Source organism: Calypte anna, chromosome 5A (assembly GCF_003957555.1).
Source record: "Calypte anna isolate BGI_N300 chromosome 5A, bCalAnn1_v1.p, whole genome shotgun sequence".
NCBI classification, from domain to species: Eukaryota; Metazoa; Chordata; class Aves; order Apodiformes; family Trochilidae; genus Calypte; species Calypte anna.
The window spans coordinates 1,271,368-1,288,687 of NC_044251.1; the positions used below are offsets into that span (position 1 = coordinate 1,271,368).

The following is a 17,320-nucleotide window of genomic DNA, read 5'->3' on the forward strand; positions in this document are numbered from 1 at the left end:
GTATTTCTGCATAAATTTGCATATGTGTTTGTACAGTTCATAAGTCACACAAAAGCCATCCCTATTCAGTGCATAATGTATGGCAGTAAGGATAGAATTTCTTTCAACAAAATGTGACTTACATCACACATCAGTGATAATTCTACAGACATTTGGTTTCCATTGGGGTTCTTTATTTAAAATCTACATCATCTTTACTGGATATTTATGGTACTTTCCTACAGCCATACAAAATTTAACACTTCTGTTTAAAGAGCAAAGTAAATATTTGGCATAATTGGCAGCTAACCTGAGAAGGCTTCTAATTAGTGTCCATGCTCTCGATGGTGTAAGGTCTTTCAAGCCAATTATGTGCATATATGTGATATCTTCACTGTCGCTGTAGAAAGCATGGAGACAAAATGCACCACAGTTCACAAGGAATTTCTGCTATACTGTAAAATAAAAATAAAAAAAATACAAAAAGTCCCAAGCGTTTGTTACTGTAATTACAGTTGCACAATCAGTAACCAAGTGTTCACTTTTAGTATTTTACACAGCTTTCTAAACATGTCAAAACAGTCTCCTGAGCTTCACTTCATGTGTAGAATTTGAGGTCATTGGGAGTTGTCTGACAAAATGTTTTTAATGAAAATTAAGTTTGCATGACACTGCTGCATTGATGTCTTTTGCTTCTGCGTGTTAACACTGATGGGCTAAAATGCTTGGTTTTGGGGAGGGAGAAAATTGCATTAGTTCAGCTCATTTTGACAATGTCTGTTTGCTGAATTAATTTGCTAAGCTTTGCTTTGCTTGTTGAATATTAAACCCTCTTTTCCAACTGTGCATATACTGGCCAAGGGGAGTGGCTCCAGCTCCCATTTTCAGTGACTGCATCTTCACCTAACACAGCCTGGGTGCCATGCAGAGCTGACATCCTGGGCTGTGTTATGGGCAGGGATAATCCCATCAAAAAGCTGCTGCCTGATACTGCCCAGACTCTGGTGTTGCACCTGAAGCAGCTGAATACAAAATGTCACAGTTCTTCCATAGGCATCATTTCAGTTCATCCAGCTGGTGTGGTGAAACCTTTCCCTCCACAGTAGATTTCATTCAGTTTGTGAAGGTCTAGCTAGGTTAGCAGCAGTACACAAATAATCATTACCAGTGGTTTGGTAGTTTTCCCTTCATTTCCTTCCTATTCACGGTAGAGATACATAAATCCTAAAGCATATTTCCAGTCTCAAGGTGACATTATTACCTCTGTTTCACCCTCCCTGTAGACATCTGAAGAACACAGCTGTTGTTTTCTTTCTTTCTTTCCTGACACACACTCAAGCGTGAGGGGTGGTATACTCTGCCTTTATCTTAAATGAGCTCTGAAATGGAAAAAGAAGCAGAGATAAAAGCTCCATCAGGAACAGAACAAGTTCCATCAGTGCCCCTGCCCTAAGCTGTTGTCAGAAGATGCAGGAAGCAGCCAGATGACCCCGCTCTGCTCTGCCACCCTCTCATTTGGTTGTTGGTGTTGCTGGGGTTGTGAAAGGTTGTCAGAGATGGAGAGTGTATCTTTTGATGTTGTATAGCAGCCACTGTCCGAGACACACCAAAGCTTTTTCTGACATCTTTGAATTAAGTTTCACTGCCCCTGTACGTTTCAGTCTTAGCTCTGTTATATGAGAGAGCAGACCTGGACAGAGACAGATGAAGCTGTTTGCTGAAGGTCACTCAGCAGCTCTCTGATGGTGCTGCTCTGCTGCTTTCCAGATCTGTCTTGATACAAGGTGATCCTTTCTACCTCGAGGGTGTCCCAGGCAAGCCTATTAGCCTTGAGGTTTTTTTAGTTATTTTATGATTTCTTTCCCCAGCCTCCTGTTCCTGTGTTTGAGCAGAGTGGAATTGTCTGGACTGGTGAAGCAAGTTGGTTCCAAACATCCTGTCAAATTATCCTTCCTTGCCTCTGCCTGGGGCTGTGTGGCAGGAGTCAGCAGGTGCAGAAGGCACAGGCATGATGGTAGTGCCAGAGGCACTTATGGGGCCCATAGAGCTTGGTAATGTGAGAAACCATTTATTTAAAACTTTTATTTCAATCAGGTGTAAAGGATTAAGTTGTATTTATAAGTGTTGCCATCATGTCCTCCGTGTACCATCCAGCTCCATCAGTGTTCATGAGAGCCCTCATCTGCTGGGACAAAGAGGACATTGGGCATTGCACAGATCTGTGTATCCAGTGCTGTACATTTAACGTTTGTGCTGGTGAGTGACGCTTGGAGACTCTCTGGCCAAGGAGAACTGGTGACAGAAATCCCCCAAGACAGTACCTGCTGTGAGTAATCAGGCAGGAGCCTGATGCATACCTAAATATTCAGAAATAATCAGCATGACCCTTCCTGCAGGGAAAAGGTGTAGATGTGGCCAGCTCTGAGTCTAGAATATGAAAGGGGCACTGTTTCCCTCACTAGCTCACAAAAATGAGCTGGTAAATGGGACTGTGGTGGCCTCTGACATCTTTACATGGTAATCACTTAATTGCAATTAAACCCTTTGCGCCAGGTAGCTGCAATAAGCTGTTGTTGGTGTCCTGGCATGTGATCTTGAGAGGCAGAAGTTGTTGGCTTTTCTTTTTCTTGTGTTACTTGCCCTCCCCTCACTGTGTTGCCTCCAAGGTCAGCCTTGGCTCAGCAAGGCTGTGTCCACCAGCATGCTGCAGGCTGGGAGCCCACTTGATTTCTGGTACTGAGAGAAAGAGAAGCCACTGCAAAGTCCTGAGTCCTTTTGCCCCTTGTAATGGTAACGCTAGAGATGTTGTGTGGCACTGACCCAAAATTGCCAGGCTGTGATTGTTACATTTGTTGTTCTATTATGATCTATTATATATACATATATATATATACACACACACATATATATACAAACTCAGCAATGAATGTAATATTTTATTTTTCCCTGCCTCAGAAAAGGGGCTTCTCACCTACCAGTGGCAGACCTCTCAGCTCTGACAGAAATTCAGTCTTTTACTTCATGCCTTTGCCCTCCCTAGGCCAGCAGAAGTGCTGACAATGGAAAAGAAGAGGTCTGATGAATAGCAGCAAATCCCACATATCCATTAAATCCCGAGGTTCTCTGTAACAAAATAATGTTTGTAAAATCACATCATTTACCTGTTGTAGAGTCCTGTCTCCACTGACAACGTGCTTCTGAAGCTGAAATCCCTTTTCTGTGCATTGAAAGTGGGTTAATGTGGAAGAAATCATTTTGGACATATGTAGGGAGCAGAGGTATCAGCAACAAGCCAGGAGAAAAGGCAGATCTTCTTTAAGCATACATTAGACTCTGTAGCTAACAATGACAGCAGATATATAAATGTTCTGGCTTTCTCAGGGAGATAATGACCCAGGACCCACTTGCAGGGAAGAGCAGCAGTTCCCTTTACTGCTGAAAAATCAGACCAGCTTGAAATGGCACTTACCCCCTATTCTGGAAAAAAAGCATTGCCTTTTGTTGGGTGGAGGTTATGTTCCTTACACTGGGCAGAACTCCTTAATCCCTATCTTCCAGGTAGGGCAACATAAAGGATATTTAATGTCACTGAAGGGAGGATCATGATGTGTGAAGTGTCTAGGTAATTTTCTTAAAAGGTAAGATGAAAAGCTTGATAAAAGTGATCTTCAATGCTTGATGGTTCCTCTTCAGTTTTTTTTCCCACACTTGAAGCTCTAAAAATTGCTTTTTCCCACTTTGGCACTGTGTCACTTCATGAAACAGTTCCTTAGCTAGGCAGGAATTTGGATGCTGGGTGGTAATATGTGCAAATAGTGGGGTGGATGCAAAATGCAAAGGTTGGTACAAATGGTCAGATCTTTTCTTCCTAGTGGACTGACCAGAAACTTGGCATAGGGCATAATACAGGTTTTTAATATTTTATTTAAAACTTGTTTATAACTTTAAGAAAAGATAAAACAATCAAAATGTTTCTTCAGATAGGCTGCACTGTCCCCTTTGAGCAGTGCAGACTCTTGCTGGAGACTGTAAGAAAGACTGGGAGGGAATGGAAGGGCTCCATACAACTAGAGGCTGTATCCCCTTACTCACAGGTAAGGAGAGTAGAAAGTGGCAGTAATCATGCTGTAAGACAAGAGATAGAAGGAGCCTTTTGGGACAGGCATTATTTCTAGGGCAGTTTTGCTTATTTGATCTAAAATTGCAGTAGGCTTTTATAGTTGTGGCAGAAACCCAAATTAATGCCCTGTTTGAGACACCAGTGGCTGTTTGATTGCTTGGAATGGGGATAGTTTAGGAAAAAAACCTCTATATGTTTTGCTTTTAAGATAATTAAAGATACAGTTTGCTTGAGATTGAACTTTGCTTGGAGTGACAAACGAAGTCTGGTGTTTGTTATAGTTTACATTGAGCAAAAATAAGAAGTTTATTTTCCTGTAACAAAACAGCTTTTTCAACCCATTTTTCCTTATGAGCCTCCCATTGAAATAGAAAAGAGAAAAAAAATAATTACGTTTGCATTTTTAAAGTCCTTAATTGTTCCTGGAAGTGTGGAAGTAGTGTTGTGTTCTGGCTGTAGTTTCCTCCTAATATACATGGGAAAAATCCCTCTGGTACCAGCTGTGAGTGCATATGGATGAATTCCCTTGTAACAAAGGGAATTTTCATTACCTCAGTGAAGTGATTCTCACTCTGGTTGAACTTCTTGGTCCACCCTTTGCAGGCAACCAGGCCATCCTGTTTCCCTGGCAGGTCTGATCTTGAAGCACTGTATCCTCATGGGATGTTAAAGACAAGAGGTGCTGTCAGGCCCCTCAAAAAACCAGGAGGTCCTGTGAAATGCTTCTTGTCCAGCCTGAGAGGAGCAGTTACTCCTCCAGGCATCCTCAGACTAGAATAAATGCTTTTGATCAGCAAATGGCCTTGCATAAAGTTCAGATAAAGGGAGAGAAGGTATTAATTTTCGTAGTGTTTGCTTTGAGGGAAATGTAGCATTATTGTAACACAAATCAACTCCAGGTATCCAATCCTCCTGTAATCTGTTCAATATCTCAGGATATTTTCATCTCTGTGACTTCATTCCTGCTGAGAATTTGTTCAGGGCATGTGTTAACTTAAAAATAATATGTAAACAAGGTGTGAACGGTTCAGTTAAGTGATAGCCTGAGGTTAAAAACACAGTGATCAAATTCAGTGTCTGAAGTTGGCAGGGAAATTTTCTTGCCGCCTCGGGAAGCCTTGAAATTAAACTTGTCTTGAAACGTAGGTGTTAAAAGTCCATGAAAAGGAACTCACTTGCACATCTAAATGAAGCTGGTGGTTCAGAGCTGAAGAGAGATGGTTGAGGTTTCTGTAGGAGAGGAAAGGGCCGTGTTCCCACCACGTAACCTCTGTGCCCAGGTTGTGTTTCATAGAATCTGGGAGGAGAAAGGTAAAATCAGGGCTGTGTTCCCTGTCTGGTTGCCATTGGCCTTAGCCCCCTGTCACCAGTGTTTTCAGCCACTCAAGCTAACAGAGCCCCCAGCTCTGAGTTTATTTTTGTTGGGCTTGTGAGACCTTATTAATTTGATGAGTGTTTTGGGAGATGCTGATTTGCTGTACTGTGCTCATGTTCAGCTTTTTGTTCTCCCTGGCATTGCCTTCAAGTAAATGCAGGGGTAGCAGCCTTAGAAGGAGCAAAAATCCCTTCCCATTTTAGAGTAAATGGGAGAAGCATTAATCTCCTTTCCCCAGTAGTGAGATCCTTTCATTGCCATGGCTTTTGAAGATGATTGTGTGGATCCTGTGGACGATGGTTTATGTATGTGCCTGTGAAGAAAAGTTTCCTTGGCTGTGAAAACCTAGCAATTTTTCTCTATGATTATTTTGCTTTTGCCTGTCTTATTTTGCATGATGACCACAGCCACCTATCATCCCAGCCTACAGCATGAGACACGGGAAATTGTTCTGCAGTTGTTCTGTCTAATGCTCTTCTCATGACTGTCTGGGACCCTCTGGAAAATCAAAGTCCTCCCAAGGTCACAATATTGAGAATTCAAATAAATGTGGGGAAACAGGGGAAAGTGAACTGGACAGGAAGCTCCTTAAGCTTGTTGCAGTCTAACCCAATTCACATATGGACCAAACACCACCTTTCTAACACCCAAAAAAGCAGTTACAGTTGGATTGTCAGTATCTGACCATCTTCTTCCAAGCTGGTCTATGTTGCCTCATGGGATCTGGTCTCAGAGTTTGAATTTGGAGGTGGTGGCTGTGTCTCTAGGTCCATGTTTGTGCAGGAATACTCATGGTACATTTGAAAACCATTTTACCAGCAGGCTCCACCGCAGCACTCATGTAAACATTCCAGGCACCATTTTGCATAGACCACTAAGTCTTTCTTTCTTTCCTTTTGACAGATTGAAGACATCGTTACGAGAATGCAGGATGACAAAACTGGTGGAGTTCCCATCCGGACTGTCAAGAGCTTTCTGTCCAAAATCCCCAGCGTTGTCACTGGTAAGGACCTCAGTTTTCAGGGAAGAAAGTGTGAGCTGGTGTTCTGTGCATATGAGCAAACACAAAAAAGGAATCAAAGAAAAAAGTGCCCCCTCTGCTTATTTTTTCTGCACGTCAGTGTTATGTGGTGCAGTATTGAACCAAGATTTCTTGATTCTGTTCAAGCTTTTATATTCCTTTGGGATGAGTTTTATTTTGAAATGTTTTATAGCTTTTATGGCCATTACAGCAGAATTAGGCAGAGTCATTCCCTATGATAAGACTCCGAAGATCCTGGGAAAGAACTCAGGAGAGAAAGTTGAACCAGTGTTTTCTCACTCACACCTGGAGACTTTCCCCAGGCTTCTGTGCCAAGTAGAGGAATGTGAAAAACCTTTGATCCATCTGTGCTGTTTTATTAAAGCTCTGTGTACCAAAGTGTGGATGGTGCAGGAACTGGGAGTCAGAGGACAAAACCATTCCTATGCATCTTTCCAGACAGAGTATCTTCTAGGGCAACAAATAACTTTGCCATTGATAGATTTGAGTTTATTCAGGGTAATGTAAATTGTTTGAGGGATTTCTGCTTGGTTTTCTGGTGCTTGCTTTCACTAGTTCTGTAGCAGTTTTTACTACAGTGGTACAAAACTACCAGTAGACTATTTTCCATTAGGAGACAGCTAGCTACTGCAGTGCCTTTAAATGATGATGTTCTTTATTTCTGCAAGGTAAATATGATTTTATCTGTCCTGCAGAGTCTCTTTCCACATCAGACACGATACACATTCTGATGAGTCTGTTTAGGGAAGCTTCCCCTCCTGATCTGAAAAGGGAAGGGTTTCCTTCTCAGTGGCTTTGATTTCACTGCAGTAAAATTCAGATGGTCACTAAAATGCAAAAGTTGCCTTGTTGCATATAGGCAGCACATCGATAAATGAGAGCAGAAGGGGCAGTTCAAAGGGACCTTTCTTGCTCCTGGGGACTTTCTACTGTTGTAAAATATTAGGGAAATATCTTTTGTCAGAAGGCATGCTGGCATTGCACCTGGTGTTGAGCCACTGAAAGAGGCTTCCCTTCAGTGGGACGTATCTCAGCCTGAGCACTTCAAAAATACTTTTACTGAGAAAATAGTTGGATTGAGAAGAATTTGAGGTTGTGCTGATTGATTCAAGAGTGTGATTTGATATTCCTGTATCAGAAAAATGTCCAGTTTAATCTACAGAGATGACATACATACCTGCAGGATTCTTGAGGATAGACAGGCAAGGTGGGAACTGGAATGAAGTTTTTATTTAAGGCTCGGCCCAGTTAATTCCTTGTTTCCAAGCACCAGGTTCTCCTTGCTGAAACTGGCTTCCAGGTGCTGACTCAGTGTAGCTGGCAGTTGCAGGGTTAGGTTTTTAGTGTGGAAAAGAAACCTGAATCTAGAATAAGGTGTGAAAATTATATTACTAAATTGCAGGTTATGCCTGGAGCAGCTATCAGCTAAATGTTCTTGATGGTTCCTGGGAAAAATAACTATTTATCTGATCCCATTCCATGAGCTCAAGTCCACAATATCCAGACTGGATGACTAAAGGTTTACTTACCTAAAACAGGTTTCTGGTATTCCTGTTAATATACATAGCATTGATTAGAGCAATTGAGCTAGTCAAGACACCACCTGTTACTCAAAAAAAGGAAATTGGAAACCTCACAACATCTCTAAACTCATACTGATCCTTAGGTACCACTCTGGCTGGAAGCTCCCTGTTGTGATGGAAACTGCCCCCTTCCCCTTTGTTCTTCTGGAACAGCAGGTGCAGATGGATCACCTAGAAATCTCTGGGTTTTCACAGAACAGGGAACAGTGAAAAGATGAAGATAAAATCAGAGCAAACCCTCACAGAAAGTTCTCACATTTGGAGGGGAACAACCTCAGTACCATTCCCTTCACATGGCTGGAAGGCACCTTGGTTGTGTTGGACTGGGCAGAGCATGAAGCTTCTGAGTTTGAAAAGCCTGGGAAGACAATGGCTCAGCAGAGAACCCAGCTTTCTCCAGTTCTCATTCCTCCTTTCAGATGCCTCTTTGTACACCAAAACCAAAAGGAATTTATAGATGGGTGGAGAGCTGGAGCTCTCGAAGAGTCAGGAGCACCTATATTTGAGCAAGAGCTGAGGATGCTGGGTTTGATTAATATGAAGAAGGGAAAGCTGAAGGGATTGGGAGGCTACAGACAAGACAGGATCACACCCTTTCTCAGGGGTGTGTGATGGAAGCACAGTAGACAATGTATGCAAGTTGCAGCTTGAGTAATCCAAACTAGGTTTAGGAAGAAAGTTGTTTGTGGTCAGAGCAGCTGAACATGGGCTTGCTAGCCTGGAGAAGATGTGACACCATCATTTTGGAGTTGTTCAGAACCCCCTGAGTATAGCTGATCTGGGCAATCTGACCTAACTCTGCATTTGGCCTTGCTTTGGATGGAAGTTAGAGCTCTAGATGGAGGTTGGACCTCATCCTTCCAACAGGAATTATCCTTACGATCATCAGATACTCAATTTAAATGCTTGTTTGATTCCACTCAATATCACGAGCACAAGAAAGTTTCAAAAACTTTGTGTCCCCCCTTGGGGAGAGCTTTGTTTCTGGGCTCTGTCATTCTCACACTTCTTATTTACACCTGAAAAATACAACAGCAATACTGAGGTGTTATTTTACTTGCCAGGTTGACAGTGATTGTGATTAACAGGAGTTTATTTTTGTTTGGCACTTCTACTGTAATTGCTTCTTAAAGGAGAAATGTAAAATCTTAAAAAGAAATATTAGAGCAGCACCTTGGTGCTCTAAACAGGCAGCTTCTTTGGTAGCACTGCAAAGTAGGTGTTTGCTTTTAAGTTTGAATACCAGGGAAAGAACCACTCATCTCTGTTTTGCTTTCCTCTTTCCTGATGCCTATGTTGTGACTGAGGAATTGTGTAACAGGAGGAAGAGGAGCCTCAGGGAGTTATCATTAGTGGTCCTCTCTCAACAAGAGTCTGATGAAAGAGCCTTTTTTTTGAATGTATGATGAGTCTGTGGGGATGCTGTGCCAAAGGCATGTTTTAATCTGCATTAGAAGTAGATTTGTGTATCCTCATCCCTGGCTTTTGGCTCAAAGTAGGTCAGTCACAGGAAGATACATTGCACCATTACCTTCTTGGTAAAGTCTTCACTTTTACAGGCAGGCCACAGAGATGGATGGAAACAGTCCGTGTGGTATCTGTGAGCCAGATATGATATTGTCTGTCCATAAATTTAGCATACAGCATAAATCAGGAACAGCGTGGCCAGCAGGTCCAGGGAAGGGATTCTGCCCCTGTGCTCAGCCCTGGTGAGGCCACAGCTTGAGTCCTGTGTCCAGTTCTGGGCCCCTCAGCTCAGGAAGGAGATTGAGGTGCTGGAGCAGGTCCAGAGAAGAGCAAGGAGGCTGTGAAGGGACTGGAGCACAGATCCTATGAGGAGAGGCTGAGGGAGCTGGGGGTGTTGAGGCTGGAGAAGAGGAGGCTCAGGGGAGACCTCATCACTCTCTCCAACTCCCTGAAAGGAGGTTGGAGCCAGGGGGGGGTTGGTCTCTTTTCCCAGGCAACTCTCAGCAAGACAAGAGGGCAGGGTCTCAGGTTGTGCCAGGGGAGGTTTAGGTTGGAGATTAGAAAGAATTTCTTTCTGGAGAGGGTGATCAGGCATTGGAATGGGCTGCCCAGGGAAGTAGTGGATTCTCCGTGTCTGGAGATCTTTCCAAAGAGCCTGGATGTGGCACTGAGTGCCATGGGCTGGGAACCACGGGGGGAGTGGATCAAGGGTTGGACTTGATGATCTCTGAGGTCCCTTCCAACCCAGCCAGTTCTATGATTCTGTGAAACACAATGGACAAATGGAAGGAAAAACTGACTGTAATCCATGCCCAGGCAGGGTCATCAGCCAGTTCATGCTGTCAGTTGCTGGAATAAATGGAGTTTCCCATTTCTTTTTTAGTGAGAAAACAGTTTCAATAGTGATCTTTTTTTCTGTAAATGAATCAGTAAGTCTTTATTTTCCCAGTCATTAGGATGTTGTAAGAACTCATTATGCTAACCAGCAACAAAACTGGCTTTCTAATCTTCTTTTTGGTTTCTATATAACTGCATATAGAGGCAAGGGAGGGGATTGTCCCTCTCTCCACTCTGCACTGGTATAACCTCATCTTGAGTACTGTGTGCAGGTTTGGGCACCAGGGTATAGAAAAGACATCAAAGCTGTAAGGAGAGCATCCAAAGGAGAGCCATGAGGATGGTGAAGGGTCTGGAAGGGATGATTACTTACGAGGAGCAGCTGAGGTCACTTGGATTGTTCAGTTTGGAGAAAAGGAGGCTGAGGGGGAGACCTCATTGCAGTCTATGGCTTCCTCACAAGGGGAGGAGATGGGACAGGTTCTGATTTCTTCAGTCTCTTCCCTTATTTTAAAATTTATTTTATCTTTCCTCTGTAGTTTTGCTTTGAAAAACAAGAGACAAGAAATACAGTATTGACTGTTTCAGGCAAAGTTAGCAGAGGTAGATAGTCCCACATCTAAACCAAGGGAAATCCTTCACTTAAACATGACCGTGCCCATTTAGGTAAAACAAGCAAAACAAGGAAAAAACCTTGTTTTGCTAAAACTCAAGTTGATATCCAACATAATTTTGGTTGTATTTACTTGTTTACAAATGATAGAGAGAACATGCTCTTGAGTTAAAATTTCAATACTATACATAATATCTATAATATGGTATAATTTCTGTTGGTTTTCCACATTGATGTACAGCAGATGCTATTCAGTAACTTCAACAGTGTTGTGCAATTGCATGATAGAAACTGGCTTGCAAACACTGATCAAGAATATAAATCCATTTATTTCTCACAGCAAATCAGTTGCTCTGAGCAGGTTGCATTTAAACTAATTCAAGTCAAGACTGTGTTTGTTCATCAGAATCTGTACTTTCTTTTTTTACGCATCTCTTCTTCAAATTGCACCCAATGGAAATGTAATCCATCCTTCCCTCAATAAGAAGGTTGTTATACCTTTTAATTTAGTATTTCAGAGCTGCTGTGAATCACATAGCATTAGGCATGTCAGCTATTGCACAAGTAGCTCATGCCTTGCAGTTTTCCTTTAGCTCTCTCTTAAGCTCTCTATTCTCGTGCCAGGAGACAAATTAACCCAGTTAAAGAGCCAAAGAGTTATTCTGGCTTCATCTACAACTCCCTCCTTCCTCCTTTTTTTTTTAAGTACATCCAGCTTCCTACCTTTCAAAGGGTGAGAGGGATGGGGGAAGGGAAGGTGAAAATCAGCTCTCTGAAGTGTAGCAGAGAGCTTTGCCTGTTGTTAAGATGCAAGTCAGCACCTTGTGAAATAGAAGTTTAAAGGATATTCAGAAGACAAGGGGGGTTGCAGATGAATTGGGTAGGATATTGTTCTCAAATAGTAGAAAGCAAAGAGAATTAATAGTTTTGAAAGGGAATACTCAGTGTGGCTCTCTGTGCACTTAAATACGCACAAAGAGAGTGCATTTTTTTCTTAAGAATACATCCAGGAGTGGTAAGGATCTTATGCTAGACACAAACAAGGACAGGCTTCTGTGTTTGTAGGCTCTGTGCAGAATGAGGACTGCTGCTGTCTGTGCATCACTGCCCTCTGCTGCAGCCAAGCTGTGGTTCAGTTCGTGCAGCTTCCCCTTCATCACAACCTGTGCTGGATTTCTCTTGTGCTCTCCCAGCTGGGGGAGTAGGGGTCTGCGGGGCTCGTTTTGTGCCTGGCACATCCCCCAGTGATGGGGAATCCTACCTGAACCCAGCCCAAATATTGCAGGGTGCCTGACTCCACAGCTGCTCTGAGAGAAAGGGTGTCAGTGCCACCTCTCTCTGTCTCCATGCCCCTCATCCCTTTGGGTGTGCTCATGTATCACGTTGAGCTTATAGATGCCTTAAACACATGTGCACACATAATGGGAGAAATTCTGTATTGTTAAATGAAGTTGCCTAAGCTGGGGGGGGAGTGTGGATCAGCTGGAAGGCAGGAGGGCTCTGCAGAGGGACCTGGACAGACTGGAGAGTTGGGCTGATCCCAAGGGGATGAGGTTCAACAAGGCCAAGTGCCGGGTCCTGCACTTTGGCCACAACAACCCCATGGGGAGCTCCAGGCTGGGGACAGAGTGGCTGAGAGCAGCCAGACAGAGAGAGACCTTGGAGTCTGGCTTGCCAGGAAGCTGAACATGAGCCAGCAGTGTGCCCAGGTGGCCAAGAAGGCCAATGGCATCCTGGGCTGGCTGAGGAACAGCGTCGCCAGCAGGTCCAGGGAAGGGATTCTGCCCCTGTGCTCAGCTCTGGTGAGGCCACAGCTTGAGTCCTGTGTCCAGTTCTGGGCCCCTCAGCTCAGGAAGGAGATTGAGGTCCTGGAGCAGGTCCAGAGAAGAGCAAGGAGGCTGTGAAGGGACTGGAGCACAGATCCTATGAGGAGAGGCTGAGGGAGCTGGGGGTGTTGAGGCTGGAGAAGAGGAGGCTCAGGGGAGACCTCATCACTCTCTCCAACTCCCTGAAAGGAGGTTGGAGCCGGGGGGGGGTTGGGCTCTTTTCCCAGGCAACTCTCAGCAAGACAAGAGGGCAGGGTCTCAAGTTGTGCCAGGGGAGGTTTAGGTTGGAGATGAGAAAGAATTTCTTTCTGGAGAGGGTGATCAGGCATTGGAATGGGCTGCCCAGGGAAGTAGTGGATTCTCCATGTCTGGAGATCTTTCCAAAGAGCCTGGATGTGGCACTGAGTGCCATGGGCTGGGAACCACGGGGGGAGTGGATCAAGGGTTGGACTTGATGATCTCTGAGGTCCCTTCCAACCCAGCCAATTCTATGATTCTAAGCATCACTTTTAAAGTTGCCCAAATGGGGCACTTTATGTAGTCACACACATTCATATGACAGCACTTGGGAGCTGTCATACCTGAGGTGGAAAACACTGGAGGAAAAGCAGCACATCACAGCAGTGGGCACATTAAAATTTGGCTTGGGGCACTGCAGGATGCTTATGAAATACATCTTGAGGTCTTAGTATTCTGTCAGTAAAATAGCCTCCCAAAAGCTATGTTAAAAGCACTGCATAATATGAGGGATTTCATTTCCTTACATTACAATTATGAAGGACCTTCCTGGTCCTTCTTGTCCTTGCTAGAGCTGTCAAATGAAAATATGATGTATCAGAAGCTTAAATAATTATGCTATGTGGATATTCCTCTGGGCAATAAAAATACAATGAAAAATCATCAAAAGGTCCAGATTTATCTCTCTGCAGTAATTTTTCTGCTCTTTCTAGTCACCAGAGATGTTTCCAGTAGGAAAAATAATACCAAAATGACCTTATTGCTACCTGGACAAAAGCTAGAGTAATGCAAAATTATTGAAGAATATGAGCATAAAAATTACTGGACTGGAAGGCATCAGATGAAAGCTATGAGCTTGGAGTAAAGCAGGTCTATTAAAAATGTGGTGGTGTTTTTTTTTCTTCCCAAATAATTGCTTTTAGGCCTTTCAGTAGTGACTAAAAGCTGCAGTAGAGACAGATCTGATGGTAAATTACCTGATGAACTCCAGGGTTTAGATGAATTGGTAATTCAGCCACAATAACAAAAAATGTTCCATATTATGAGCATTCTTGTTGCTGACTTCAGTTTATTCTGAAACACAGCATTTAGCTGATGGAATATTGTGGCTAATGAATAAAGCATTTAGAAGAAAAGTCAAGAATATTTCAATGCCTGTAGAAATTCATAGGGATGAATGATTAATGCTTTCCTGCATTCATCTTGCTATCTTCAAAAGCACAGCATTATTACAAAAGTTTGTTTCCAGATCTGAATGACACAGCAGAAGAGCAGAGATTAATTATAAGTACTGTGAGGGTTTGATTTTTGGATGTGAGTGTCAAGCAGACTGCACTCTTGTTGCAATAATTCACCTGTCTTCAATTCACAGCAACCTGGGAGTTGTGTGGTGAAGGCTCTACCATCACAGTTCAGTTTTTTCACACCTCTTGCTTTGTTTGCACCCTGCCTCCAGCACTCCTGGGGGCTGCTGAGCATGAAATACACGGCAGAGCAGCTTTGCTGCTGCTGAGCCTGAGAAGCCACATACTCACTGAGGGTGTGTGTGGAGATCTGACCCTGAGAGAAACCATATTTACCTTGAGCTACCACAAAAGCAGCAATCAGTAGCAGTGTGAAGGAGCAAATCTTTGATTGTGGTTTGACAACCCTTGCTTTCATCTGTTGCTTTAATTTGATGCCATTGCACCCATGTCACGGTTTAACACTGGCCCGGCGATTAAACCGAATAACAGATGCTCTCTATTAATCTCTCTCTCCTTGATAAAGAAAGGAGAGAGAATAAGGGAGAGAGACTGATGGGTTGGAAACTAAACTACACAGCTTTAATGAAACAGGAATGATAAATAGGAAAAATGACTAAATATATACAAATATACAGGAAAATGGAAACCACATTCCTCCCCCTTTCCCCCAATAACTCTCACGTCACCACCGAGGCTGCAGGGCAGCCCTGGGAAAGTCCAGGCTGGAATCCTGGAGTCGGCAGCAGTCGGGAACCGGAGGCAGGAACACACAGATATGGGCTGGGATGGATCAGGAGCACAGGCAGACGAACGGACGGGATCCTTCCAGGATGCCGGGTGAAGGAAGGGAAGCAGGAAATCAGGAAATCAGGAAATCCGGAAAAGATCTGGCTCGGCCCTCGTGATGTCTCAAATTTATACTGAGTGTGACGTATATGGGATGGAATCCTCTGTTTGGTCAATTCTGGCATCTCTCTTGTCTGTTCCTCCCCAAAGGAGGGTTCAGGTGGGACCTCTTTATCCTCCTGGACAGTAAAATGTTTTCCTCAGAGCTGAGCAGTGTCCTTGGCTCTGCACACCAGTCTCTAGCAGTAACTATAAACATCAAGTGTTATCAGTCCTAGAAGCACACACAGACTGAGAAACTTGCTGTTAATTTCAGCAAGTGCAACTACTTACAAGAGACTTAGCTAAAAGTAAAAGTACAAAACAGAAAATCACCTTTATCCTGGCCCAAACCAGGACAACCCACTAGAAAAATAAAGCCTCTCGTTGCTCCACGAACACATCAGCCTCGTTGTACCATGCTGCCACAGGCAGGAGTGGAAGGTATTATGGTTGCTTAAGGAATCACTGGCAAAGCTCTCAGGAAGGGGTGATTTTTAGGATAGATTTGTTAAACTGTGGCTTCCCAGAATTCGGTGGCAAGATTCACTCTTATGACTTACCATGTGGAAGGGGCACGTGGGGAAACAGATGGAAGTAATTGATGCAGGGATCAAGGGAAGTGATTAACACAGGTATGGGGGAGACTGAGTTCGGGATGGGCTGGAGTGGTTTGTGCAGGAATTAGGGAAAAGAAGGAGGAAGACCCTTCCATTGAGTCACAAGGTTCAGAGTGGACCCCTTAGCCTTCTGAACTACTTCTCAGAGAGGAGCCTGGGTGTTGCTGGATCCACTGCCAGTCTCAGACTTGGTCAGTGGTTAACAAGGAAGGGGTTTAAGTGTAGAGGTTTCAGAGTAGTGCTTGAAACAGAATTATAAGTCTGGTGTGATTTGGAAGAGCAGTAAATTAAGATTGTTTAACAGTAATATAACGAATCACAAAATTAGATTATATGATTTTCTAATAACTTTACAGTCAAGAATCAATTTAATCAAAACAGGGATTCAAGTAAAAAAACTAAACAAAATTTCTAAATTGTGCACAAACTCACACACACACAGGTATATAGAGATTTACCTGGTAAGATGTTAAATTTTGGTACCTGATGCCATGAAAGAAGTTGGATTCTTCCTCCCCAGTTATCCAACAGTCACCTTGTATCAGTATAATCTGATTTTTCTCCTTATTTAAGAGAAGTGGCTGGCTACTTATTTCAATCCCATAAACCAGTTTCCTTCATGAGCCACATGTGATGCAGGCCACAGGTCCATGCAGTCCTGGAGAGCTCCAGAGACCTTCCCTCTTACATCCAATATTTATAGGGTCCAAGATGATTGACTTTGATTATAGCCACAGTTAGGCAATTTTGGGCAACTTTCAGAGTGGGCCTGTGTTCCCAGCAGGAGAGGTCTCAGGTACATTCTACAGAGTTCCAGGTATGGCTTGAGAGTGTCTGGCTGCCCCAAATCTCTGTGTTCTGTTCTGTTCCTTCTTATCTAGCACTCTTTGGCTGTTTTAGTCGAAGCAATGTTCAGGATGTTATTTCTTGAGCAGATTCTTACTTGCTTTTTAATTAAAGGGCTTAAATTGCAAAATACAACTCTTTGTTCTGGAGTTTGGTTTTTTTTGTTTCTTTTTTTCCTTGTTGTTCTAATGAAATGCAGAAGTTAACTTTACTAACTGGAAATCCAGTCTCATGGATCATTTTCAATTCTTTTACACATACATTAACTTTGGTAAGTGACTCATTCTTCTATGTATACCTCAGTTACAGCACTGAGGTTACCATTAACATAGTGGGGGCAGGATGAGAAGGAAGGGCTGGGTTTGGAGTTTTACTTTAAATACTACAAAGAATTACACAGTGCACTAGCTTATTTTTACCAGCCATAAGTAGTATGCTGGTTTTCACATTTGCTGCACGGGGGCTGTTCTAATACATCACCAGAAGATGCTGTAGTTGAAGGGTTTTGTTCAGTTGTTTGGTTGTTTGTTGGTTTAGTGCTGGAGTGGACAAAATGCATTCCTGGTTTGTGGGGGCACCCTGAAGAGTTGATGAGTAACTTGTTTAATTCTGCCTGTTCCAGCACAATTACTCAGCTCTTCAC

General features: G+C 43.3%; 1 protein-coding gene across 1 annotated transcript in view; it reads left to right on the forward strand.

Annotated features, from left to right (window-relative positions):
- RGS6 (regulator of G protein signaling 6) overlaps nt 1-17,320 on the forward strand; it is a 226,650-nt gene that overhangs the window by 113,378 nt on the left and 95,952 nt on the right. Inside the window, exon 3 of the mRNA XM_030451964.1 lies at nt 6,378-6,477. Within this exon, the coding sequence (XP_030307824.1) occupies nt 6,378-6,477 (100 nt within the window). The remainder of the gene's footprint in view (nt 1-6,377; nt 6,478-17,320) is intronic.